General features: G+C 35.4%; 4 protein-coding genes across 8 annotated transcripts; 3 read left to right on the top strand and 1 right to left on the bottom strand.

Moving 5' to 3' along the window:
* The first annotated feature begins 1542 nt into the window (after positions 1-1542).
* Positions 1543-4640, top strand: LOC105163813 (uncharacterized). The gene is made up of 9 exons (XM_011082301.3): positions 1543-1860; positions 2109-2242; positions 2600-2688; positions 2786-2924; positions 3172-3246; positions 3405-3526; positions 3616-3691; positions 3813-3872; positions 4305-4640. Exons 2-9 carry the CDS (start codon positions 2129-2131, stop codon positions 4440-4442), a joined length of 813 nt encoding a protein of 270 aa, XP_011080603.1. The 5' UTR covers positions 1543-1860; positions 2109-2128; the 3' UTR covers positions 4443-4640.
* Positions 4641-5099: 459 nt separating this feature from the next.
* Positions 5100-7291, bottom strand: LOC105163814 (uncharacterized). Its single transcript, XM_011082303.3, has 2 exons — positions 7022-7291; positions 5100-5937 (listed from the first exon to the last, which is right to left on the bottom strand). The coding sequence occupies exon 2, from the start codon at positions 5933-5935 to the stop codon at positions 5216-5218; it is 720 nt and encodes a 239-aa protein (XP_011080605.1). The 5' UTR covers positions 5936-5937; positions 7022-7291; the 3' UTR covers positions 5100-5215.
* Positions 7292-7555: 264 nt separating this feature from the next.
* On the top strand, positions 7556-19938 carry DIS2 (Arp2/3 complex, 34 kD subunit p34-Arc). Of its 5 annotated transcripts, none has more exons than XR_016065844.1 (13): positions 7556-8070; positions 8422-8529; positions 9071-9214; positions 9977-10043; positions 10270-10477; positions 12484-12653; positions 14181-14258; positions 14858-14990; positions 15067-15158; positions 17560-17616; positions 19128-19187; positions 19321-19461; positions 19580-19938. XR_016065844.1 is itself a non-coding variant. In XM_088881303.1 (12 exons), the coding sequence occupies exons 3-12, from the start codon at positions 9153-9155 to the stop codon at positions 19357-19359; spliced, it is 966 nt and encodes a 321-aa protein (XP_088737429.1). In that variant the 5' UTR covers positions 7557-8038; positions 8422-8529; positions 9071-9152; the 3' UTR covers positions 19360-19938. The 5 variants fall into 5 exon arrangements, 3 of the variants coding, with proteins under 3 accessions (XP_088737429.1, XP_088737428.1, XP_088737427.1); XR_016065843.1 differs by having other exon boundaries at positions 19533-19938; XM_088881303.1 differs by having other exon boundaries at positions 7557-8038; positions 19321-19938.
* A 2507-nt stretch (positions 19939-22445) lies between these two features.
* Positions 22446-24812, top strand: LOC105163817 (calcium uniporter protein 2, mitochondrial). Its single transcript, XM_011082305.3, has 2 exons — positions 22446-23085; positions 24016-24812. The coding sequence occupies exons 1-2, from the start codon at positions 22669-22671 to the stop codon at positions 24499-24501; spliced, it is 903 nt and encodes a 300-aa protein (XP_011080607.2). The 5' UTR covers positions 22446-22668; the 3' UTR covers positions 24502-24812.
* The last annotated feature ends 607 nt before the right edge of the window (positions 24813-25419 follow it).

The following is a 25419-nucleotide window of genomic DNA, read 5'->3' as shown; positions in this document are numbered from 1 at the left end:
AAAAACTCTTCTATAAGCAGTTTCATAAACATGTACTCATTGAACAATAAAGTGAAAATATCAACTTTATATTGCTGAATAAAATTTTATTTTTTAAAATAATTGATAAGTTATAGAAAAAAGATTGTCTGTTGAGGGGACGCTATTATGAAAAATAAATTTAAAAATTTGATGTTCGATGGACGCTATTATAAAAATAACTATATATATTTAAAATAATAAATAAAATTCTAATTTAGTATAGAAAAAGATATTTTGGATACTTTAATACAAATTTTCAGTGATATCCTGACAAAAGCTAATGGAATGGATCAATTACTAAATGAATATTATTATTAAAGGTATCAATAATTTTTTATATTGCGAGGTATTTGTAATTTATAATCTATATCTATACTAATATAAAGAGATAATTTCTCTCTCCTCCCCTTAATTTTGATGTAATTATCCCGTGGTTTGAAAATTTACATTTAACACCTCTAAGGGTTGCTTCCGTCTAATAAATAAGTCCATCTGTTAGTCAAAATCTATTGAATTTGTTGATGTTAATAAAAAAAAAAAACTTAATGAAAATTGATATTTACCCTCGATTGACTTATTACTAACTTATTGTAGGTCAAACAATTTTTTCAGAGTAAACTACCTTTACAACGGTGATAATATACCTTCTCACATGCATTAAAGTGTGAAAACATATGGTGAACATATGAGGGTAATTTGATCATAAAAAAATTTATTTGACCTGCAATAAATCAGTTATAAATCGATTGGGGTAAATATAGATTTTTTTTTTTTAATTTTTTTGGTTAAGATTGGTTAATTCGGTGAGTTTTGACTAATGGAAGGATTTATTTGTCAGACGGAAACAAACTTCAGGGGTACTAAATATAATTTTTCGAATGATAGGGATCTACATATTATTACACCAAACTTTAGAGGACGAGAGTGTAATTATTCATAATATAAAAAAAAAGCCCCTCTTTAGTGACACCTCCACACTAATTTTTAAATATGATAGTTATACCCCTATTAGATAATTTTAAAATTTTAACACCATTGTACTAATTCTTCTGTTGGGTCAATAATATTTTAAGTTGTTTTTCTTTAGTTTCTTTTCTTTTATTTTTAAAGTGATTTACTGGTGTTCATACTTTATTTTTATTTGTAATATATTTTAAAATATAAAAAATTATTTATTATATAAATACACTAATATTGCGATACGACGACTAGTAATATAAAAAGAAAGATCATTTTTGCACTGAAAATAGATAGTTTATGACATCGAAACACCAAATTCTGAACTTTCTATTATACCCGTAGTAACAATATAATTATTTATTTATTTTGAAATTGTCCACAATATTTCTTAATCGCCAATATTTATACTGCACTTTTACCCATGTTCATGTCCATACAAATATTGCGCGACAGGAAGGCCATTTGTATCAAGTCTCAGGTAGCTGGACGTTGATTATCCAGTGATAAATTTGAACTTTGACCTCAACTGAAATGACAGTATATTGAATGGTAGACACATGTTACCGACGGCTTCACATTTATTTGGCTGACCCGTAATTCAGCTCCTTCCTCTGCCCAATCTCTCTCACACTCAATTCGCTCCCAACGCCCGGATGCCAAAATTTACTGTGCATGCCTCAGCGGAAATATATTCCAACTCCATGTTGAAATTTGTCCTCCACTCATCACTGCCTTTGTACGCACTCATAAATCAAGAAAATGAGAGAAAGGGAAGAATAGCAAGTTGACAACCCAATCCTTTCTCTACTGTGGTTCTCTTGTTACAACGTCAAAGTAGCGACACCCCACCACCGGTTTTAACCATCTTCAGCCCCGGAAGTAAGTGCTCAGTTCTCGAATTTTTCTGTTCTTTGATGGGTTGTGCAAGTTCTATGCTGGTAGATGTTATGTGGAATCCTTGTGAGTAACTGTAGTCGTTTGTGCTATGTGTACTTTGTCCAGTTGCACGTTGGTTCTTGGTCTGGTAACTTGAAAGATAGCGTGTTCTTGTAGTTTGGATCAATGAACAATAATATTCTCAGAGAGAAATGTGGTGTTGTAATCTTTAATGGAGTTCATTTTTGCAGGGGAAGGGGAAAAAAAAGGGATGTGGGATATGGAGATAGGTGGTGGGTTGATGAACATCGCTGGTCATGCTATTCCAATCAAGGAATTGCACTGGCTTTTCTCGGTTTTAGCGGGTATTTTGATGTGCAAAATTGTAAGTTGCCTGTCTTGTTTTCACCTTTTCTGGATTTTGTGTGAGTTTTATACCTCTGAATCACTGAAGGGCTTGATCTTTTTTGCTCCTATGAAGTATCAAGACCCTTATTTTAGTTGATGAGAGTTGATCGGTCGGATTGATAGTTCTTGCGGACACTCCTTTGATGGTTAGCTTTCTTCTCCCCCTTCTTTTAGGGGAAGGAGGAAGTGCTGTAATAAGTATGAGAACTGATTCTTTCATGGACTTGACATTCTGTGGACACTGAAGTCAAATACCTTCATCAGACTCTGCTGATTACCAGCATGTTGGTCATGGATGATTCCTTTTTAAAGGGATTCAATTTTGTTGTTGAAGGTGTACGAATTAACAGGTGTAGTTAGCGTTTCTTTCGTGAAGGAGTACAGCAAACTTAACAGTATACAGAAACTAGAATGGAACAACAGGTAATGCTTCGTTATCATGTCAATACTACTTAATTTAGGACATGTTCCTCAGTTGACAATCGCCATTGCAACTAGTGATCGACTGTACATTTCACAGGGGATTCTCCACTTTCCATGCCATTGTCGCGGCAGCCGGTTCTCTATATCTCTTGCTTTTTTCAGGTCTTTTTGTTGATGATGCCCAAGATGAGTTGATGATCAATAGAACATCAACTTTGTCAGACACCATATTGGGGGTACGTTAATTGAAAAAAGCTGAGAAAAGTTGAGTCAACTTGATACATAGTCCTTTGGACTTGTTTTATGCTTCTTGCTGGTTTAAATCATAACAAAACAGCTGGAAGTCATATGACACATGGCTACGGGATTTATCTTCCATGAGAGAACATCTTCTATTTTAGCCCGACGTTAGCTTGTTCTGTTAATGATCTCAATCAAAAAGAACCATCCTTTATACAGTGTCTTTTCTGCTCAATGATACAGGTTTCCATTGGGTACTTTTTAACAGACTTGGCAATGATATTCTATCACTACCCTGCCTTAGGTGGTATGGAGTATGTAAGTATAAGAGCCTACAAAATTTACTTATCATATATGCACTTCTAATTTTTATTTATCTGATCAATTTCTGTTGTTAGTTATTCAAATACGATCGTATAGTTCAACACCTCATATGAAAGACGTACAGTGTTGACCTACTTCACTTCTTTTGCCAGGTCGTACATCATGGACTCTCCATGTTTTCAATCATTCAATCCCTTTTGTGCAGTCAAGCACAAATTTATATACTAATGGTTCTGTTTACGGAAAGCACGACTCCTTTTGTTAACCTAAGATGGTATGTAATTTGAGGAAATAAATATACTTCATCTTTTTCTTTCCATCTCTGGGGTTTCGACATATATTCATATCTTTTGATACAATCAGGTACCTCGACGTTGCTGGCCTCAAGAATTCTAAACTTTACATCTACAATGGCGTGGCGTTGTTCTTCGGGTGGTTGGTACGGCCTATCAAACTTTAATCAACTTCACGATATCATTTTACTAGTTTAATGCTTCTTCAAACTACTTTCATTTTGATTCTTCTTAATGTCATTGAAACATGTGAACTCTTGATTTCAGGCTGCAAGAGTTATTATATTTCTGTTCTTTTTCTACCACATGTTCATCCATTTTGATCAGGTGAATACACATTTACTGGCTTACATTATCGATTTGCACCCTTATGAACAACATACGCGTTCAAAGTTTTGAACTTCTCAAACTTCAGCGGGAACCTAAAGCTCACAATACTTGGCCGTCACTGTTTTAAGTATTCTGTTCTAGTTAAAGTTGATATGAAGTTGTTTATGAGATATTAGGTGCATTTGCGTTCATGAATTTGAAATCAGCAATTTCAAATCCACAACAGCCAATACTTTTAACTTGTTTGGATACGTTTTTGCTACAACGGATTCCAAATCCTTGTCATATTATTTTGAACTGTATTTTGTGATCCTGTAATGGATTTCAAGTCCATTTAATATGAAGTCATTGAAATTCCTTGTTCCAAATACTTCCTTCAAATCCAGATGTAGCAGCATTAGTAAACTTTGTTTGTGCTCATCGTTGCAGGTCAAGAAAGTAGTCCCGATGGGCTTTTACAGCTTGCTTACGATACCTCCAACGATGGCAATGATGAACGTGTTCTGGTTCTGGAAAATCGCCAGAGGTGTGCTGAAAACCTTGAGCAAGGCTAAGCACAAGCAGTAGTATTAGTATTTCGTTATAGTTCTTTAGCATGTGAATGTCATTTACCCATGGTCTGGAGCTTAGAAACTTTACGCGTAGATCTACTTCAGAACAACCGTAGTTTATTTAACTTTTCGCCCTTCTAATTGTCGACTGGATTCTAGTCGACCCCCGTGTTGTTCGATTTCATTGAAATTAACTACCCGTTACTCAGAAAAATTTTTGCTCCAGAAAGTTTATGTGCAGAGATGTAAACTACTTGTACATGTAAAGCTAACAGTGACAATAATTATAAACATTGTCACCAATAAGAATTTAGTGACAGAAAAAATATGCATAAAATCATCACTAAAAACAATTAACGAAATGTGTATAATGATAAATCTTTATGCGAAAGCTTTTCACTAGTAATTATATTATGAGAACATTAAAATTACTGTGACTTAATATATATCTTAATGACAACTTTAAAATTATCAATTTAATATTTTGTTACAAAATATTAATTTTTCTTATTAATAATATTTTCTTACCTTTGACAAAATACTAATTTTCTTCTTCTATGCGTAACAAAGATTATGCATCTGTATTTCAACCAAGAGCATTTGGATACAAAACGTTCTTGTGAATATGTGCGCACACTCAACAAATCTCGGAAGCATATGCAGGGCGCTAATAGATACCAAACGTGTAAATCAACTTAAAAATACACGGTAAAAGTGATAATGTACAACTGGATTCAAACCATTAAACCAAAATTCCCACTAAAAAAAAAAAGAAAATCATAGTAAGGTTCAAAAATCAATGCTTAACCATTTGGTGTAATACACACAAGTACCTGGGGAGATAACACCATTAGGCGTACACAAACTAATCCGGGGGCAAGCACCACAGGGGATGGAAGCAAATGCACCCATCCTTGGACCCTTTGCAACACCTGCTGCACTTGCAATTCTGTAACAAACTGTTCCAATAGGAATTGAATGATAGTCTCCTAGACCAGTGCTCTTCACCTCTATGAGATCATTGTCTAAAACCATTGAGTTGAGTATTTCACTAACTTGTTGGTTGGAGATGTCAAATGTCACCACTCGATTCTTCTTCAGTTCATTGTAGACTCCCTCTAGGGTAGCAACCTTCTGTGTACGCAAGTACCTAAAGCATAGTTGTTTAAGTACATTAATAAGCTCTTTGTCGAGGTTCCCATCGACATACCATTCACCTCCACTGATTTCCTTAGAAGGTTCAAACTCGACGGCCATGTAGTGTTTTTTTCCCTTGTTTTGAATGTTTACTACCTCTTTGATCAACTTTTTAGCCAACAAAGACTTGAGTGATTTGTTGACAACATGGTCGGTGAGCTTTGTCTCTTGTTTGATGTCTCTTGCCCAAATGCCCAAATCCTTTTTACCTTTGATCGAATTGAGGATCGCACGCTCGGCATCTACCAGACCTGGTGAATCTGTTTCAGGTCTTTTCCGCTTAAGGGAGGGATTTACAGGTCGGCGACTCATTCCTGTCAAGAATTGTCATTAATGTGGAGGGAACTGAAACATAACTTTTCAAGAACCATAGGAAAAAAGTTAGTATCACTTTCATAAAAACCATTCAACTTCAAAATATTTCTCCCACAAGCTTTCCGGAAATATGAAAGACGAGATGTTTGATAAGCTTCTAAATTTTCACCCACCCAAACAGACACATGATATATCCACACAAGCACGCTCCCAGGTATATGAGTTAAATATTAAGACATATCCTATCTGAAACTGAATATTGCCCACATAACCTCTGAGCAACATCAACCAGCCCCTAGATGCTAATGGCTCACAGAGCACCATGGCACAAAGGTCTCGTGGAGCCATGAATGGTGCATGGCTCGGTGGGTGCCTTATATCAGAGTAAGGAGCATAATTGCATAAATAAATTATATAACATGTTCGTCACTTCAACAATTAGAAAACTGAACTTACAAGTTCATTCTTTTTCTTAAGAGGAAAAATCAATAAGTTTAGCCAAAAGCACCACAAGAAGGCAGACAAGTTCATTCTTTTTGTCAAGAGCAAACAACCTAGAAAGCTTAAACTAGACGGAACAGATATCATCAATACATTAGCATAAACGCCAGCATTTCCGGCTCATCAGCAAATCTGCGCAAAAATGTACAGGTAGCAAGACAGGGGGCCAATTAAGGCCAAAAAATCACACAACTGTGCAGAACTGAAAAATGGACAATGACTTTATGATGTGCTTTCAGTAGGAATCATTCTGATCCGCTAAAGAAGTAGAACTACTCATAATGCACAGAGTGTAACAGTTAAATGTTGACGCCAAACCCAACACGAGGTCACAAATAATGAACTACATTGTCACTCTAAACAAATTTGTATAGATTTTGTCATCAAAATCAGACAAGTAATGCAATGACAAACAATAGACAGAAAATGGACCCATTATTGCTTAGAGGCCGGACTCAATCGACCACTCCGGCCATGCCGGTAAAGACTTGATGTCAGTATTGGTGTATGTCACCACCACCGGAAGGGAATTTCTTTTACACAAAAAACAGGAAGAAAAAATTAGGTAATCAGACCACGAACCTGAAATTCCTTGGCCGTATACAAGGGTGACGGCGCGGGCTCTGAACTTTTTCCGGTGCGTGCGGGTGTGATTCGGGGGACCGGAGATATGAGAAGAGGGATTCGTGGAACTGGAAAACGAGAGGGAAAAGGGGGAAATTATTCTTATTTATCTTTAATAAATGAATTGTTTATGATTGTAAAACTATATATATAAGTAGGGATCAATTATTGATTATGGTTTAACTCTGTCTTGGGCCACCTTAATATTTCAGATGAGTAACCTGGAATCAAACGAAATATGTAGAAGAGTCGGTAAATAGGGTAGGAAGCTTTAGTCTACAGCTTAGCGTGAAGATTAGATTCATGAAAACAGATGCGCCGTCCAATAAATTATCATCCCTGGAGTCCTCATCAACAGGGGAAAGCCCAAAGAAGAAAAGAGCCCCAGCCTTGGTCCAATACCACATTTGGGATTCCACTTTAAAAGGAGGACTGAAAATGGATGCCCATTCCTATCTACATTCAAAGGCCCGATAACCAGATAGCCCATCTGTCATGCCACTCTCCATGTAAGACCCGGCCCTAAAGGAAGCCGATCTCCAGTCCCCTTTTCATTCGACAGGGCAACTGGGACAGATTGTCCTCTTCTTAGTGTACCAGCTTCGCTCTGGGAATTTTGACGATCCGGTGTTGGTTGGATTTCTTGGCATATCTATGCCGCTTCCTGTATGTTAGCTGCTGCACCGGTTTCCACTTCAATTGGTTTTTAGGATTCTGGAGTTCTTGGCCTTTGGGTGGCTGAGGCAGAGCCATTCACACCCGTTTAGTGCTTTTCCTTCTCCAAATGCCCTAGTTTCCCGAGATTTTTTATTTTTCGATGCTTTCCCTACAAATCGATCTAGGAGCGGCAATTAATCGTGGACTTGGGGGAGTGGCTCGCTTGATTTCGCCGTTGAGTTGAAGAAGACTCAATTCGCCGCACTCGGATCTCTTATTCCGCCGCCGGTTGATGAAGAATTTCTCTTTTCGTGAAATGTATAAGATGAGTTGACATGGCAAGTGCATTTGTAAGGAAAACGGTCTTCCACCCCCCCCCCCCCCACCCCCAATCCTCTCCTTTTGGGTTTAAGTGTAAAAAGATGGAACTTTGGCTTTGTTTCAGATGAGTTAACCTGGAATTAAACGAAATATGTAGAAGAGTCACTAAATAGGGTAGGAAGCTTTAGTCTACAGCTTAGCGTGAAGATTAGATTCATGAAAACAGATGTGCCGTTAACAGAGAAAAAAACAAGTCATCATGATTGTCAACGTATTTGTATGCATTATTTGCAGTGTTCATGTTATGTGGAAATAGAAGGACAAGGAGCAGCTTTGGAATTTTGGCTTTTGGAGTGATCTGTTTTTGTGAATATTTGTAGGTAATTCATTGGACTTAGCTGAACAGCTACGGACGGTGTTGAGACTTGAAAGCAGCTTGTTTTGTTACGGCGTTGGCATACCTCATACCTCAAATCGTAATCTTTTTGGTATTTTCTTACTACAGACAAATTACTTTTGAATATTGTCACTCTGACATTAAAGATCTCTGTTTGTGGCTATATTTTTCCTTCTGATGATAAATATGACTAATGCTAGAGTTGTAGATTATTAGAATGTTAATTCGTAGCAACTCAAAATCTGAAAGTAATTATGTTATTAATGGATTTGTATGGATTAAGTAAATGTTACTTGTTTTTTCTTTTTTGTTTATATCAAGATATTTTAGAACATAGGGTTTTTAGACTGGTAGAAGTCAGGAAAAAAAAAAGAAATCAGGTAGGATTAAGAAATGCCTATACATTCTTTTTGGTATGATATATATGTTTGTATTCGTATTGGTTTCTAAATCAAAACATTCACTATGTAGTCTTGTGTCTTTTCTGGTTCCCAAGTTGAAAGTCTGAATTTTCTTGTTCGTTTTTTTGTAAATTTTTCCTCTCAATATTTTGTCTAATCTCAAAGCTCCTCAGCAGTTTTTTGTGGCTATGATTTACCCCGCTTGTTTGTCTTTGATGTTTTTCTTTTCAGCCCACATCTGAGCAATCTAGACCCTGTCCGGCTTTTGAATTATACAGTCTCCTGTAGAATTGGAATTAGCAATTGGAAGTCGATGATACTGTTGCAGTGCCCCTGCAGATATCTTCTGCAAGTCTTGAAAACTCAGGTTCAGAAGTAAGAGTCAATCTTTTGCCTTATTCCTATAGGAACTCGAGCTGTTGTGTTTCTTTTCCATCTGATTGTGTGTGTGAATGTTTGTGCTCTTTTACATGCTTATTTGTTTGAGTTTAACTTCACAGATCACATTTTTTAAGTTACAACACTGATTTGTTAGTTACACTTGTTTCCTTGTTATTGGATGACACTACCATGTGTCAAAAGATGGTTGCTTTTAGTTTTGAGCTGCAAGAAGAGACTGCTTCCTACTTTCAGTCTTTATATCTGCCATTTTTTGTTGGTAGCCTGGGATGGAAGGAAAGTCGTATAAACTATTCGTTGCCAATTATGTTCTTATTTGTTTGTCATGTTAATGGATTGTAAACTAAAATTTGTTTGTTGTGGATTGGGAGAAACATGCCATATCCATTGCTTCCGTTCTGTACTGCTTGTATGCATAAAATCATAAACTCATACACAGGTATAAATTTACTTGGGTTGGCTCCTGGCGAGATTTGTGCCTTTCTGAGGCCAAATCTTGCTCTCTCATCTTAACTACATTTGTTGGTGGTTTTGACATTTAAGGCTTTGTACTATTAGAATATTGCCATTATGTTGCCTTTAGTGGATCAAATTTTACTGTTTCTTAATTACAAACACCATTAGCTTGATTTATTCATTTATTTATTTTTTTAAATTTAACACCAGTACATGATTATGTAGTTTATCTTATTCTCGAGTCTCGCATGGTGACGAACTTGATATATCTATTTTTTTCAGTCTTGAGAAAGGAGTTGAGTTAGACTGCCAGTGGGTTGAATTTGATGATGTCCGCTATCATATTCAGGTGATGCATATGCTACTGGATATTTGGGAAGAACATTGTCATCGCTAAAACTACATTGTCTCGTACATAATATTATTTCATTTCTTATGAATATTGAGACTACAAGCTACATTGTCTCGTAGATAATATTATTTTATTTCTTATGAATATACTATATGTTTGCCATTCTGTAGATTATACAAAAGGGCCATGAGCTTTCTGTATCTGATTCCCAACTTTTTGACAGGCAACTGTGAAGAATCCAAACATCCTTCTACTATCACTATCACTGCCCACTCCACCTCCAGAAACTGTGTTTTCTGGTGGACTTCCTCAAGGAGCAATAGAAGCAATAAAAGCAGCATATGGCGTCGTTCTACAAATTCTTGATCCCCCAAGGGATGGCTTTAATCTCACTTTGAAACTAAACTTGTCCAAAATGCCTCCAGATGAAGGTTGAGTGAGTTTCCATTTTAAGGTCATTCATGGTGATGCTAAGTGATAAATAACCCCTTTCATGGAAAACTTTGGAGTTGTTTTCTCCTTTACTTATTCCTCGTGGCTTTTGTTTTGACTATTTCAATGTGTAATCCCTGTTTTGGGTACTTTCGCAATCTAACAGTTGAAATTGGTTGGCACTTGATAGCACCTACAATGCGAGGAAGCATGCCATATTTAAGTTGTACCAAGTTGGTTCACAGTAAAGAGTGTCTTGCATGTGCGCTAATTTTGCTACAATTTTCTACTTGTTAATTCATGAGGGTGGGGGGAGTACTAGAACATCCTGTCAAAATTTATAAGTGAACAAAAATTTATTGACCCACCAGTCCTTATGCTTTTGTTTCCCAATTCAATATACTACTAGCGAAACCATACTCTTCCCATGTCCACATTTCGGACATATTCATTTGTTTCTCTGAACACTTATGAGCATAGCATGTTGTATGACCTTTTTCAAAAACTGAGAAGGTATAATTATGATTTCATGATTTCCTTTTTTCATTATAACTGAGCTGTTAATTTTCGGGTACTGCAAGATATTCATGTGAACTTCTTTTAGAGACTGTCTGTACGATTCTCTTATATTTCTGCATGTTTAGAGGTCATTTCCTTTCAAGATCAAGTCCATAATGCTATCTTCTTAGCTCTCATGACTCAAATGTCAGGGTTTGGCTGCATGACTAACAGTTTAGATCTTTCGGATGAAACATCTAATGCCCCTCTGTTTTGGTGTGGATAGAAGGCATGAATCCCCACCTAATAAAATCATGAAAAAGGGATTTAATTTTGTCAAATTGGTTTCAGTTTGTAAGCTTCTGTTTTCTAATTATTGCGAGATATTATTGGTCAAATTGGTTAGGACATCTTTGGTTCTAATGTTCTAAGAGACAAGGTGTGGAATAAAGTTACATGAGAATGTTTCTGTACATTTCCTTGAAAGAATGTCTGAGGATATTAATCCATCAACATGAAAACATCTCAAGGATTTTGTTCAACTCAATTGAACAAATCAATGCCCCATACTTATTTCGTTGGATTACCTCGGTCCTCCTTCGCTGCTCTACTCTATCAATGGCTTCCTCTGAAGTTAAGCATAAAGCGCAAGTCCTTGTCGATTAATATATCCTATTTATTTTAGATGAATTGTCTTCTATTAGAAATTCTGTCCTGAAAACTTGATAAAGAAGGGTAAACTGCCTAAACCCCTGTGCTGAGGAGAAATGCTTGCTGATAAAAACATAACCTTTGTGTTGAGAATAAAGTATTTTTGGAAAATGGAATTATATTTTAGAAATTTCCTCTATTGCATAGAGTCGATAAGAATAATTGTACAGTAACCTGATTTCCTCCTACTGTTCATCACTATTTGTTCTCCTTTTTGTGCTACAGAGGTTCACTAGTTTCATGGAAATTATGAAGTTGCTATGAAATTGTATCATTACTGCAAGCGAGCTTTTGCTTTGGTGAAGTTGCTTTAGTTTTCACTAGAATTTGAAAAACATTGCAAGAAGAAGCGTAAGATAGTGTGGTATCTAAAAAGCAATTTAGGCATGCGAACCCATCAGGTTTGCAGCAAAATGTAAGACATACTGATTGCCACAATTGTCCATGTTTAATTACCATGAGGGTTTATATGCATATCATCTAGTTTCTGGTCCAGTTCTCATTAACGCTTTCTCCCTGTACTAACTTCTGTGGATATTTATATAATGGACTTCAAAAGTGATAAGTACTTGTTTAGTTTTCTCTCTATGCTCAACGCATGTTACTTTTGGAATTTCATGAAGAGTTCTTGTTCTTGATTTCACCATCTATAATGTAGGGTTGATGTACCATGACCTTTTTGCTTCTCGTACCCTTGGAAGCGTAACTTTATGCATCTAGTATATGGATATGTGTTTTCTATCTCATATTTGTAACATTAGGTTTTACCTGATTTATATGGCTGATTTTTCTATAGAGCATAAGCAAGCACTCCTGGTAAAGATTGCTTCTATAAGAGAAGTAGTACTGGGTGCGCCGCTAAGAGCAGTTCTGAAACAACTTGTCTCGAGGGGTGTTAAGTCTAACTTGAACAAGCTTCTTTCCCTTGTGCATCGGCCAAATGAGTCATTTTTTGTTGTTCCTCAGGTAATTTGTCTCAACTTTCTGGAGTTCATTATTTTTGCTTGATTAGACATTTAGAATCAACATGTATGGAGATATCTGTTACAGCTCATTATACTGGATATTTACTTGAAGGGATGATGATAGCTCCTTCCCTGGTTTGGTCTAATTACACGTACATGTCCTCCGGTTTTAGGAATTATATATGCCTCCCGACACTAATGGCCGTCAGGAAACCCTTACATTCTTGATGAAATGTCTCTTTTGTCACAAACCTCCTTAGAAGTTTAAAGGCATATCCCCAAGATTTGTCATATTACAATGACCTTTGTTTCATTTTGTCGTTAGACCCCGGCGGTTTAATAATTATTCAAATACAATAATAAAATATTTAATCGGTACTTTGACCATCTACAAAAATATATTTCCTAATTTAAGTCCATAAATATTGTACTTAAATTTAAATATAATATTTTGGTCAATTCTTTTCTCTTCTAAACTTTCACTTGTATATATTATTCTTTTGTTAAATGTAAATAATTGAAGTTAGCTTCTGAAACTGAATTTTTTGATATAAACATTTAATTGATTTTTTTCATGTGATTATTGAAACCAGATTATGATGATTATCATACTTATCAATTTTTTATAACGATTATATAAGTGGTATATGCAATCAATTATTAAATGCTAAAACAATTTTGATTGAAGTAATTCAGGAATGTACTTATCAATATTATGACATATGACTTTTTAAAATTTGATCAAAAGTTATAAAAATTAAATTTCGATATAAGTATAAATTAGATTACTTTCAAATTAATTTGTATAATATATTCAAACTTTGTACTAACAATTAGTTCAAAATGTATCATTTTATTAAAGTAATGATGATGTCAATGCCATGATAAAAGGTTAGGATTATATGCAGGATGATAATAAAATATTAGTAAAGGTAAACTTTAGAGTGGAGTAATTTAGATCAAACTTCAGGAGGTCCTTATGTAATTATAAATGAATTGAGTTAGTTAACTTTGGGGTAAAGTTGGATTCCTTTCAATCTTTATGATAATGTTAGCAAACTCCGTTAATATTACCACTTGGATCTATTTGTTAGACAATAACCAATGATAAGGGTACTAGATATACTTTCTTATATCTGAGAGGGTTTATGTGGATTTTGACCAAACCTCGGGAGTGGGCTCTATAATCATCTCATAATTATGCTTAGTTATGTTTAACTATGGTTTTTGTCCACCAGATTTTTGCATGCCCCCTTGTCTATTTTCATGTCTTACTTTCATTGTTGTTGTAGCAGTTGTATTCACTTACTTTCCTTGTTGTAGCAGTGGCATGCATTGTATCCTTCCACCCATTTGCTAACTACCACCCCCATCAAAAGATGAAATGAAATGTCATGCTTTCAGCTTGCTTGCCAAGCACTTTTCCCCTTGTGTATTTGTGTGGTGCTAAAATGTAATTATGTGTGTTAAGAGAATATGTGGTATCCTATGCTTGTGAAGCTTGAATAGCATGTGCTTGTTGTTGCAGGCCGACAAGGTGACTGTGATTTTCCCCATGCACTTCAAGGATTCAATAGATACTGTACTCGCTACTTCTTTCCTTCAGGTACATGGACTGAATCACTGGGGAGAATAATTCCTTCATGCTTGTTTTTTCACTTCTGCTTTGGCCTCTTTTTCTCCCTCTGTCAGCTTGCACCTCTCCAGCTGTCTGTGGCTCTGGGTGGTTTAATAATAGGAGGAAAACTAGAACCTTGAAACGAAAGAATTGGAGGTTGACATTGAAGAATCTTGTTGTTTATTCCATTTTTCCCTCTACGTCGTTGGTTGGGAATGTTGTTGCAATTTTTTAAATTACATGCTTGCATCTAGATCATCTCTATACTTGGAAGTCTCAAAATCATACAAATCTTCTGCTTGAGTTGGTATAAGAATCAGGTTACATGCATTTATATTCTCATTTTTTTGATGCTGAGGTCACTATTAGAGGCTTCAACAGTTTTCATTTCTGACTGAAGGGTTCGTTAAGGTATATGTATTAATGGCAGTTTTCACGCATGTCCAAATTAGTGATGTTGTTTCTGCTAAGGCATATGCTATACTTGTAATCCTTCTCTGCTTGTACAGCTATACAAATATTTGCAGTTTCCTCCGATCTACTTGATTGAATAAAGTTCAGTCTTCCATAATTTGGTAACCCTTCAGGAATTTGTGGAAGCAAGGCGAACTGCTGGACTTGGCAATGCCCCTCCTTGTTTGTGGTCTTCTTCTCCCCCTCAAGAATTAAAAGGAGCTTCTGAAATAGCATTATCAGCAAATGCTGGATTTGTTAGCTTTGGTAATTCCTGAATCCATCGTTGATATTGATCAACTTTTATCTGTTTATGATGAACATATATGTGCATGAAGAACAGTCATTTTCCCTCGCCACGTGGAAGGTAGAAAGATGGACAGAACTGTTTGGAGTCTATCAACATTTCATGCGTATGTCAGCTATCATGTCAAGGTGAGAAGCTGTACATCCCAAAAGTTAGTCATTTACTATTATCTAATTCTTGAAGTGGCTAAAAACTAACTCCTGCTAGTGAATGCTGCCTCATTAGATAATTTTGATCAAGAAACCCAAAAAGTCAATAGGTTGCATTCAGTGCTATCTGAAATGCGGGAGCTAGAAACTACATATTAAAGTAGGCAGCGATATGCAGAGAAGCAAGTGGCATTTATGATGGATGAAAAGAGTTATTAAATTTTAGTTCTCTAGTGTCAATGAAATTACATATAGGTATAAACAATAGAAGACTTTGGAGAAATGAGAACAAATTTCAAGAATTAATATGTCAGGAAATTACTTTCAGTGCAAAGAGTAACTTCTTGTCCCCCCCCCCCCCCCCTTTCTTTTTCTTTTAAGTATTAACCCTTATTTGCTCTCTTTCCCATAATCTGGAGTACTAAGAGGAGACCGACACCAGCCACACCTGGCGCCTGATCAGGCAACATTGTTGTCATGTAATCCTTTTCCTACTTTCTCAGTTATGAGATACTATGCGGTTCCTCTAACATAACAGACATTTAACTTATCTGAAATTTGAATGGAAAAACATAGGTTGAACTCTTTAATGCCATATTGGGGAAGAGTCATGGGATTGCGTGGGCTGCTCTTACTTTTAACATTAATAGGGGTCTGCTACTTTGTTTCTTATGACTAGAAAGATGTGCAACCATGCTATTTCTTTCAATTTATGCATATATCTGGGCATTAGGTTCAATCCCTCCATCTAGAATCTCTCTCTCCAACGAATCGCAACTGCAAGTGCATTTATGTCTCTGTCCTAAGCAAAAATCCTGCAGCATGCAGGGTATTATTTTTCACCACTTAATCTCAAAAAGACATGTCTTGAATGAGATCACTCACAAGTACTTGTGATTATTTGTGTTTGTGCATATTTATTTGGTCAAGTTTGAGTGTCATGATGCCGTAAAACTGAGATAGCGTTCTGTCTGATTCAAGAAATTGAATGATGGGAGAAAAGGTTTAAAAATAGAGTAACTTCTGGCTGTTCTGTATAATCCTCGCAATTCCAAATTCCACTGTTTCTCAGGTAAACCGCTCCTGCACCTGCATTGAAAGATATCATTCATACTTCAAGCCATTTGATATGGGGGTTGCATTTGATTACCGTATGATAAATTGAACACTAAACTATCCTTAGTATCGCATACTTTGGATCAAACTTGTAGACACTCTTCATTCATACTGAGATTTTATTTCAGGGGCAGTGTTCTGAAACAATATTGAGTAGACCATATGACCAACTCATTTCATGTCTTTTCAGACATGACCTTACTACTTTCTGTTTTTAGGTCTAAAACACCAGAAAAAGAAAATAAAACCAGTCCCTTAAGGGACGGCTCAGTGGTTTGGGCTTCACAATCTCCTGGTGGAGGTTTTTGGGTTCAAATCTTGGGTGTGCGTGTGAGTGGGGATGGGCGTGCATATGTAAAAGATTAAGAAAAAAAAGAAAATAAACATGAACATAAGCTAGATTGGGCTTAAGGCACTATGCTGGTATAGTTAGGGGGAAATCTCTCTGCATAGAACTTGTCATAATAACCAAAACAATTTTGAACTTGATTTATGTGAGCCAAATAGCTTACAAGAACTGTAGGAGACCTGAGAACTACTTGTGCTAGCCACTGACTTGTCACTAGATGAGGGAGAAGATTTAATGGTTTGTGGTGAACTCAGAATCGGACCAGAAAAAATATATGTGAGGTTTGTCTAAAACTTAGATTTTTACTGTTTGAGGAAGTTGGTCACTTTGGATTCTTTACTTATTTAATGTGAGAGGATTTCCCTTTGAACTATCAGAAGTTTTATGTTGTAAAAAACAACAGTAACTTTTAGAGATGCTATGACTTTTGATTTCCTAGACATTTATTTGCTCCATGAAAATGATTGAATGTCTTTTTACTACCGTTCTGATTGCACAAGTTCTTTTGCTACTTTTGTGGTTATTTTCTGACTGCTGATGTATTTTCCAAACTTTAATGTCTGTCAAGCATGATGTAGATTTTCATTATTGTGAGGAAGGAATATAAATTTCCCAATTTTATCTGGTCGGAGCAAATACAAATTTTCTATAGTACAAGGTATAGAAGCCATCATCATGCTGACTGGAAAAACAGATCGAGTAAGAGTATTAGGTGATTTTAACTTTAAAAAACTAATTATTTGTTCTTCTTGTATTCTAGTGTAAACGTGAGTCGTTAAAATCTGGGTATTTTGGTTTAAGCAGCCCAAGATTGTCCATAAAGTTTCCATTTGGATGTGTGCTTTTGGACTTCAATTTTCAGATGAGGATCCTATATAACTTGTGATGTGATCTCAAATGTTCTTGTGTAAGCAGTGCTCAGAGGGTTTCATGCATACCCGGATGAGAAGACGTGTGGAATCACTCATAGAGGTGAGTTTTGGATTCCGTTGGCTTCTTTACGAGTCCTTCATTTGAATCAACTAGTTTCCTTTTCTTAATTTTTGCATGTTGATCATGTAGTGATTTTCACCTATTAGTTTAAGTATGTTTTTAGGCCTTGCTTAAATAATCAAGATCCATAAATCAACCACAAGCAATTCTTATATTTTTGAGTAAGTAGAATAAAGGCAATTTTTTTTTGTGGGATGCTGAAAATGATCACTCAGAGCAGTTTCTCCCTCTGAAGGTTCCCAGCTTTTGATAAATTCTCTTGCTCCTCAACCAATGGAAAGGAAAGAATACTAATAAAAACACAGGGCAATGAAGTAAAAGCAGTTGAAATAACTAATAATTTAGTCATGCTTACACTTAAGTATTAACAGACACTGTCGGCAATAATGGCTGAAATCATGACCCCAGAGCACATACTAACTTAAGCATTTTGCTTTGCAATTTTGTAATGATAAGAAGAAAATCCATAATAATAGGAAGAAAAAATACAGTTTTCAAGACCAATAATTGGGGGCGTGTCCTGCAAGAACGTGAATGAATATGTTTCTGGATCAGGCTGAAGTGGAAGTTGAGGTCCTTAGAGGCTTAGAGCTTGAGAGATGTGAGCTTATAAATTGTTTTGATATCAACTGTTAAGCTTTCTGACACCCTTCAGCCTTCACTACCAAAAAAGTTTCCTTAGATGTGTATGATGTTCAGTTTACTTTTCATTGACTGTACTTGGTCAATAAAGTAATGATCTCTCCAAATTTAAATGATTGGCCAGCTTTATATGTTACACCCTATGATAATTTTCGATTGCTCTGAGCTCCATGGACTGGCAATATTATTGTGCTTCATCAAATAGTATGTAGTTGTTTATACACCAGGTACAACCTCATCAACTTTTCCATTGTCTGACCTGGACCAGCTGCTAGAAACTGAATCAACACTGAAGTTCTGGGGTTAACCAGGGCATATTTAAGACAAATAATTGGTTTTACTATTTTAGATTTCTTTGTTATTCTCTAATTAAATTAGGCCTGGACTTAGTTGTGATTGTTTGATGGTCTACTTTCATGCCAAGCATGTTTAAGCAATAATTACATACTTGTAATTTTAGGGGCTCGGATTGTCCTAGTAAAGGTAGTTTTGTCCTACCTGCTTGCTTGAGAAAGAGTAAAACTTATGCATCACAACACAAGATCCCTTCAGCTAACAGGAATGTGTCAGTTGATCACCAGAACAAGGAACATGTTTCACAAATGAGTAAAGACAAATCTTGCATTTTCTTATTTGTGTAAAGATAGTTTGACGATGTTGAATTCAATATTGTGTCCTCTCATTGCAATATCGCTTTTTTTTCCTTTCAGTAGACAAATATTTCGGGACATAGCTGCACACTATTCTATGTTTCACCATTCCTTCGTCATTTGTGCTTTATTGTTCCCTTTTAACTTCCCAATCCTGATCCAGCAAAACTATAATGGAAGTCTCTATTTGTGGTTTAGGCTCTAGATCGTGCCAAACCGGACTCAGAGAGGGCTGATCGACCCGCAAAAAATAAATTGGTATGTCATGATTACTTAAAAGATTGGTATGTCATGATTACTTAATTGGCACAAAATAGTTAATCCTGACATTATCTTTTCTTGCTTGCTGGTTGAATTTGAATTTAAGGTTCTCGTATATATTCTTATGCAGAGTATCAAGGATGGGCGGGGCAGTTTCAATTCAAGATGAGATTATCCGGCTTAATCAGAGGAGTTCTGACAAGGAAAAAGAAAAAAAAGAAAGAAAAGAATTCACAGGAGACCGCTTGTACTCGTGATCATTCACAGTCAAGTAATGAAGCACCCGCACTTTGTATATCATAGATGTTATGCTTTTGATTTATTGTGTTAACCTGTTGTTAGGATGATACTTTCCATGCCTTGGACTGCAAATCCAAACCTCTTTTCAGGTTGGTTTTGCTGGTGCTAGAAACTGAAAGTAGAGTTTCATACGGCTGCTGGGGCCCGCCACTTGCAGATTGACCAACCTCCCTTTGCACCCTGCAACATTATAAGCTGAAACTTTACGACGTTTAAGTTTTAATTATCAAAAATCATTTTTGTTGTTTATATGCTTGTGGTTCTGTCATGTAGAGCTAGGTTTCCCAATTCTAAGGATTTGTTTTAATGTAAAATGCACTACAAGTTAGTTTTGATGCTAGAGAGCAGACCCCCTCCTGTTGCACAATAAGAAAGTTCGAGACGAGATGGAATATTTTGTATTTATGAGTAAATGTCATAAATGGTTATGAGATTATGCTTTGTATTATTTTAGTACCTTACGTTCATTTTCTTACTTTTGTCGTTCTTAAGTGTAAATTACAATGACAAGTATAGTTGAATTACATAAATCACCTTCCACGTATGTGTAATTATTCCACAGGGGTCTTCATTTCTCCCATAGGGCGAGGGCAACGGCGATGGCGATTGCTAATTCTTCCACGAACCATTTTTACGATTTCTTGACACCATGTTACGGGCCTCCACTTAACACCCATAGAATCTCAATCGTCCCCTACCCGCCCTACGTTTTCAACATATTCTCAGATGTGTGCGGTGGCGCCAGCCGGGGCTGCACAGTCTATGGTGTGGACATAGGCGGCAGCAGCGGGAGTGGGAGGCAGAGTGGGGTGTACAGGAGTTAGGAGTGTTCAGTTTGAATAATTGAGTCGAACCGAAAATTCAGTTAACTATTTTCAAAAATTGAAAATTGAACCGAAAAAATCGAACTTCGTTCTATTTTTTAACTGAAAAATTGATTTTTTGAAAACAAAAATTTATATAAATAACTTTAATATTTTTTCAATTTTATCCAAAAATATCTGTACAAAAATGTCAAAATCTAAAATAAAGCGCACAATGAACAAAATATTAATGAATGCAATTCAAAGTTTCAAATCAAAAGAACATAACAATAATGCATTTTTACTAAATTGGTGATTATTATTAAGCTTATTTTTAGATAATATAAATTAAAATATAATATTATATTTTAATTCTTAATATCATTCAAAATTAAAATATGAGATGCTGACTAATAATTCTAATATATAGTGAATAAATGCATTTTGTCGTAATGGATTGAAATTGTAAATTTGTAATGATAAAATTCATATGATTATATTAAATATTTACTTACAATAAACTTATAAGAGTTCTAAATTATTGATTAAACTTGTTATTTACTAATATAAACTAAAATAGTAAAATATCATATTTTAGATATTTGAATAATGAAGAATTGAAGATTGAAGAACGAGTTAAAAGAAAAGAGTGGACAAAGAGTAAAGTTAAAAGTAAAATACAAAATATATTTTAATATAATTAGTAAAATAAATAAATATATATATATAAATTAATTTTCAATTCGATTCTATCACCAAAAGGTTGAAAAAAACCCATCGAAAAACCAAATTTCTTCTTAATAAAACCAAAAATTGAATTTTTATTTCGGCTCAATTGGGCCAATTTAACCGAATTGTGAACACCCTAATCAGAGTGGAGTTGGGGGTGGGGGTCTGGTTGGGGAAGAAAGGAAAAGTGGGAAAAATAATTTATTAAATACATTACGTAGTAAATTATGTCCAATTAACATTTTATTAGTTTTAATAAAATATTTATTTAACAAAACACTAAAATTATGCTTTATTAAAAAACTTTTATCATAAGTAAAAACTAGAGGATCATAGATAATAAATAAATATTAATTAAAAAATTTAAAAAAAGTTATTTTAATAATTTCTAGTGACTGTACAAATTGAGATAACTGTTGAATTCAAATTTATAATTTAGTAATCAATTTTATTAATGTATGAAAATTTTTAACTTAATATTTCAATTATTAAAAGTGAAAGTGTGTTAAGATATTCTATAAAAAAAGTTAATAAAATAAGAGAGCTATGTTCGTCTAAAACTTATAGCTCGTTTGGTTGTGTTTTCAATGAGATTATTTTCACTTTTCACTATTTGGGTAGTTGGGATTTTGTTTGGTCAAGCCATTTTCATTGAGAATGCATTCCTATTTTAATTTTGAATTTTTTGAAATTATAGATCACATGGATTGGTCATACTTGTCTCATCTTATCAGCATGTCTTTTCTTGTTTTAAATAAAATAAAACTGCTTTCTCTCCCAACCATTTTGGTCAACCCTCATAATTAATTTCTGTTACATCAAAAATATAGATACCTATATTCTTAATTCTCACATCTATATACCTATATTTAGAAATAACTAATCCAAACATATTATCAGTTTTTGCACATAAACCAATAAAGCATTTTTACACAAATACAATTGTTAGTATTCCATATAAAAACTTTACTTTGAGATTTTTAAAGATTAATAAGTACAACATTATCAACTTTCAACTTAAAATTAAAATTTTGTATAATAAATAACTTTTTTAAAATAAAACAAATTTAATAAAAGATCATCTAAAATTTTCTAAACATACAATACGTCGATATTCATTTCATATTTGATAACTATAAATATATTCCCGAAAATATTGATCCATAAATCATTATAAATTTTTGCTTATATCAATATTTTCATGGCCCGGAGCGGATTGAGCGTAATGATATTGATATTTTTTTTTATAAGTGTATGCATGATTTTTTACGTAATTTTATTATAATTTACCCAATAAAAATATTAGGGAGAGTTTATGGAATATTGGCGTTTCAAAGGGGGCAACTTGGAATTTAACGAATCCTAACTTCTCCTACTAAACTATACGTCAGCGTCAAAGTATGAAGCGGTCTTAAGCCGACAGTTATTATCGACGTGTGTGTGCGTTTGTGTCTGTCTTCTCCTCTTTCTTCGTTTCTTTCTCTCCCACTCTTTTCTCTTTTAACTCATCTCCTCATCAATCCCCACCGTTACACTTTTCTTCTTTTTCTTCAATGGCCCATCACTCTGAATCTGATCTGCCCACCTCAAACAACACTAATTCTTGATATTAAAGACGAGACAAACAGAAAAAACCGTTGACAAACATGTGGAGAACTCCCGGCATCACTCTCTTGAAACGGGCCTTCGGTTCCGGCATGAGGCCCGCTGTGCATTGCAGCAACCAGTTTGCAGGCTGCAGATTGATGGGCTCGTCGCCGTTTCATCGCTACTGCAGCTCCGCCGTGGCTGGAGATGGCGGAAGTGAGAGTAAGAATGGAAGTGCAAGTTCGATGAGTTATGGGGAGGCGAAGAGACTGATGAGGCTGGTGAATGTGGAGGCGCTGAAGGAGAGGTTGGGGACGGAGGACAAGGAAGTGATCCCGTACACCGAACTCTTGCAAGCCTGTCAGAGCATGGGCGTCGCCACATCCGCCGATGAGGCCGCCGCCTACGCCAGAGTTCTTGATGACGCCGGCGTCGTCATGCTGTTCCGCGATAAAGTCTACCTACACCCCAATAAGGTTTTTCCTTCTCATCCGTTTCTCTGTTAAATTCTGGTAAAATTTTCTGTTGGGGTAATCTTGATTTTGCTTGTGGATCATGATTTGTAAGAGCGGTGAGGAACAAGAAGACGTTTAGTATGGTTTGACAACAAAATCTGTACGAAAAAGTGTGGTGGATATGTTTGATTGTTGTGAAAATTTTCATTCTGCTGATGAGATAAATGATTCTTGAATCATGGGATTATGGCAAGATAATGGATAGCAGGATAATTTTATTGAGGAAACAACTCAAAGAACAGCTGTGTTTGCTCGATCGATGAAGGTGAGAAAGCTTTATTTGTTCGTCGTAGAGTATTGATCTCACCAAGGTTTCTTGCGTTCTTCAGTTGAGGACGTTTTTCTTCTCTTTTTGTCTGATATTATGTAAGTTTAGATTGGACGGATCGACATTTCTTCCTTAAATGTCAAGTACTATGTATTTCTTTTTCCATTTCAATGTATCTTAAAAGGGTCAAAAGGATTGTTGAATGCTTTGCGTTTATGTTCGGGATTGAATTTTTTGATGCAAATGGTATTTTATATACTACTCCATCCAATATACACACGTCATGTTTATAAAATCTTTTCTTAAATAAAATACATAATGTCATCTTTATATACATAGAGTGTATATTGAATGGAATAGGAGATGGAATACGGTTTGCAACAGAAAATCGAATACATCTGATGGTTTGATGGTGGTTGCTCGACGAATGACTGAGAAATACCAGTAGCTTTTGCCAAAATGCATCTAACAGATGTTCAAACCAGAGGTTTTTTCTTGCTAAGTATTGGTTTGATTCTCCTGTGGCAAGGACCGCGATGTCTGGGAGAGATTGTGATTAAGCATTAGGAAGTCGTAATTTAATCTTTTGAATGAATAGCATCATGATGTGCTCCTATTGTCAGGTGGTTGATCTGGTTAGGATGGCAGTACCTCTTTCCCTTTTACCTGACGACGACCCACGTAAAGATGAGCTCAAGATGCTGCAGGAGAAGAAAAACGAAATCGACTTGCTAGCCCACAAGCAGGTCCGACGCATACTGTGGACAGGTCTGGGGCTATCCGTGGTGCAGATCAGCCTCTTCTTCCGTCTGACGTTCTGGGAATTCTCTTGGGACGTGATGGAGCCAATCGCATTTTTCACTACGTCAGCTGGGATAGTCATAGGCTACGCCTACTTCATGTTCACGTCAAGAGACCCGTCCTACCAAGATCTGCTCAAGAGGCTATTCATATCGAGGCAGAGAAAGCTCATCCGGAGGAAGAACTTTGACGTTCAGAGGTTCGTTGAGTTGCAGAAACAGTGCAAGCTGCCTCTGGATCCACAGGTATCCATCAAACGGCGAATTGGGGTGGAATTGGAGCCTGAGGACCTCTTACACGGTCACTGATCCATACACTGTATCTTTGAATTTTTGTTTTTCTGAATGCATTTTGAATTTGAACCAAATCTAAGCTAATGATATGGCTGTCTCAGCCAACTTCCAGAATGGAAGTCAAAAGAGTTAGAAATTTTTTGCTTTCTTTTCCCTTTCCCCCAGAGGATTGAGGGAGGAATGCTGCTTACTAAGCTGCAATTTTGTAGATTTCAGGTAATTTATTCTATTATTCTTACAGCTTTTTAACATTGGTTCTTTTGCTACTTAATCCCCAAATTGGCTCAGCAATTCAATATGCAATAGAAAGTTGATATTTGATTGTAGAGGCCTTCTCTTTTCCTTTTGAATTCATCTCTTGGATGTTTCCATTTATTTAAGATATTTCGTATTTTGAATTTGCTAACCATGTTTATTTTTAGGGTAAATTACAATGAACTCTTATGAGATTTGACATGATTACGAATATTCCTTTATTGTTTGAAAATTATTAATACTCTATGATTTTATTGACTGTCTAACAATTAGCATAATCCGTTACGTTGTCGTTCATTTTTACGGTGAACTGACTAAAATGCACTTGTGGATTAAAAATTATAATTTTATTAATTTTTCATTTTTTTAACTAAGTAGATAATTTTATTATAATTTTAAAAAAATTTCATCCACTACGTTTGATTTTTTATAAGTTTTTAATTTTTAAAAAAAAACAAAAAAGTGCAATAAGAGTAAAGTTTCATACCTCCATTCAATGATTACATAATTTTATCAAACATCAAAGGGTATTTATAATTTTTTAAATAATAAAAAGATATTCGTAATTATGACAAATCTTAGAAGAGGTCGATGTTTATCGTTATTTTTAATAAGAATTTTATATTCATTTTAATATACTAGTGATGGATGCGTAAATCTGTCACGTAATTGTGGGGA

Source organism: Sesamum indicum, linkage group LG6 (genome assembly GCF_026168435.1).
Source record: "Sesamum indicum cultivar Baizhima isolate 11 linkage group LG6, ASM2616843v1, whole genome shotgun sequence".
Classification (NCBI taxonomy): Eukaryota; Viridiplantae; Streptophyta; class Magnoliopsida; order Lamiales; family Pedaliaceae; genus Sesamum; species Sesamum indicum.
Note: the sequence above shows the minus strand (reverse complement) of the source record. Positions and strands in the feature narration are given on the sequence as shown.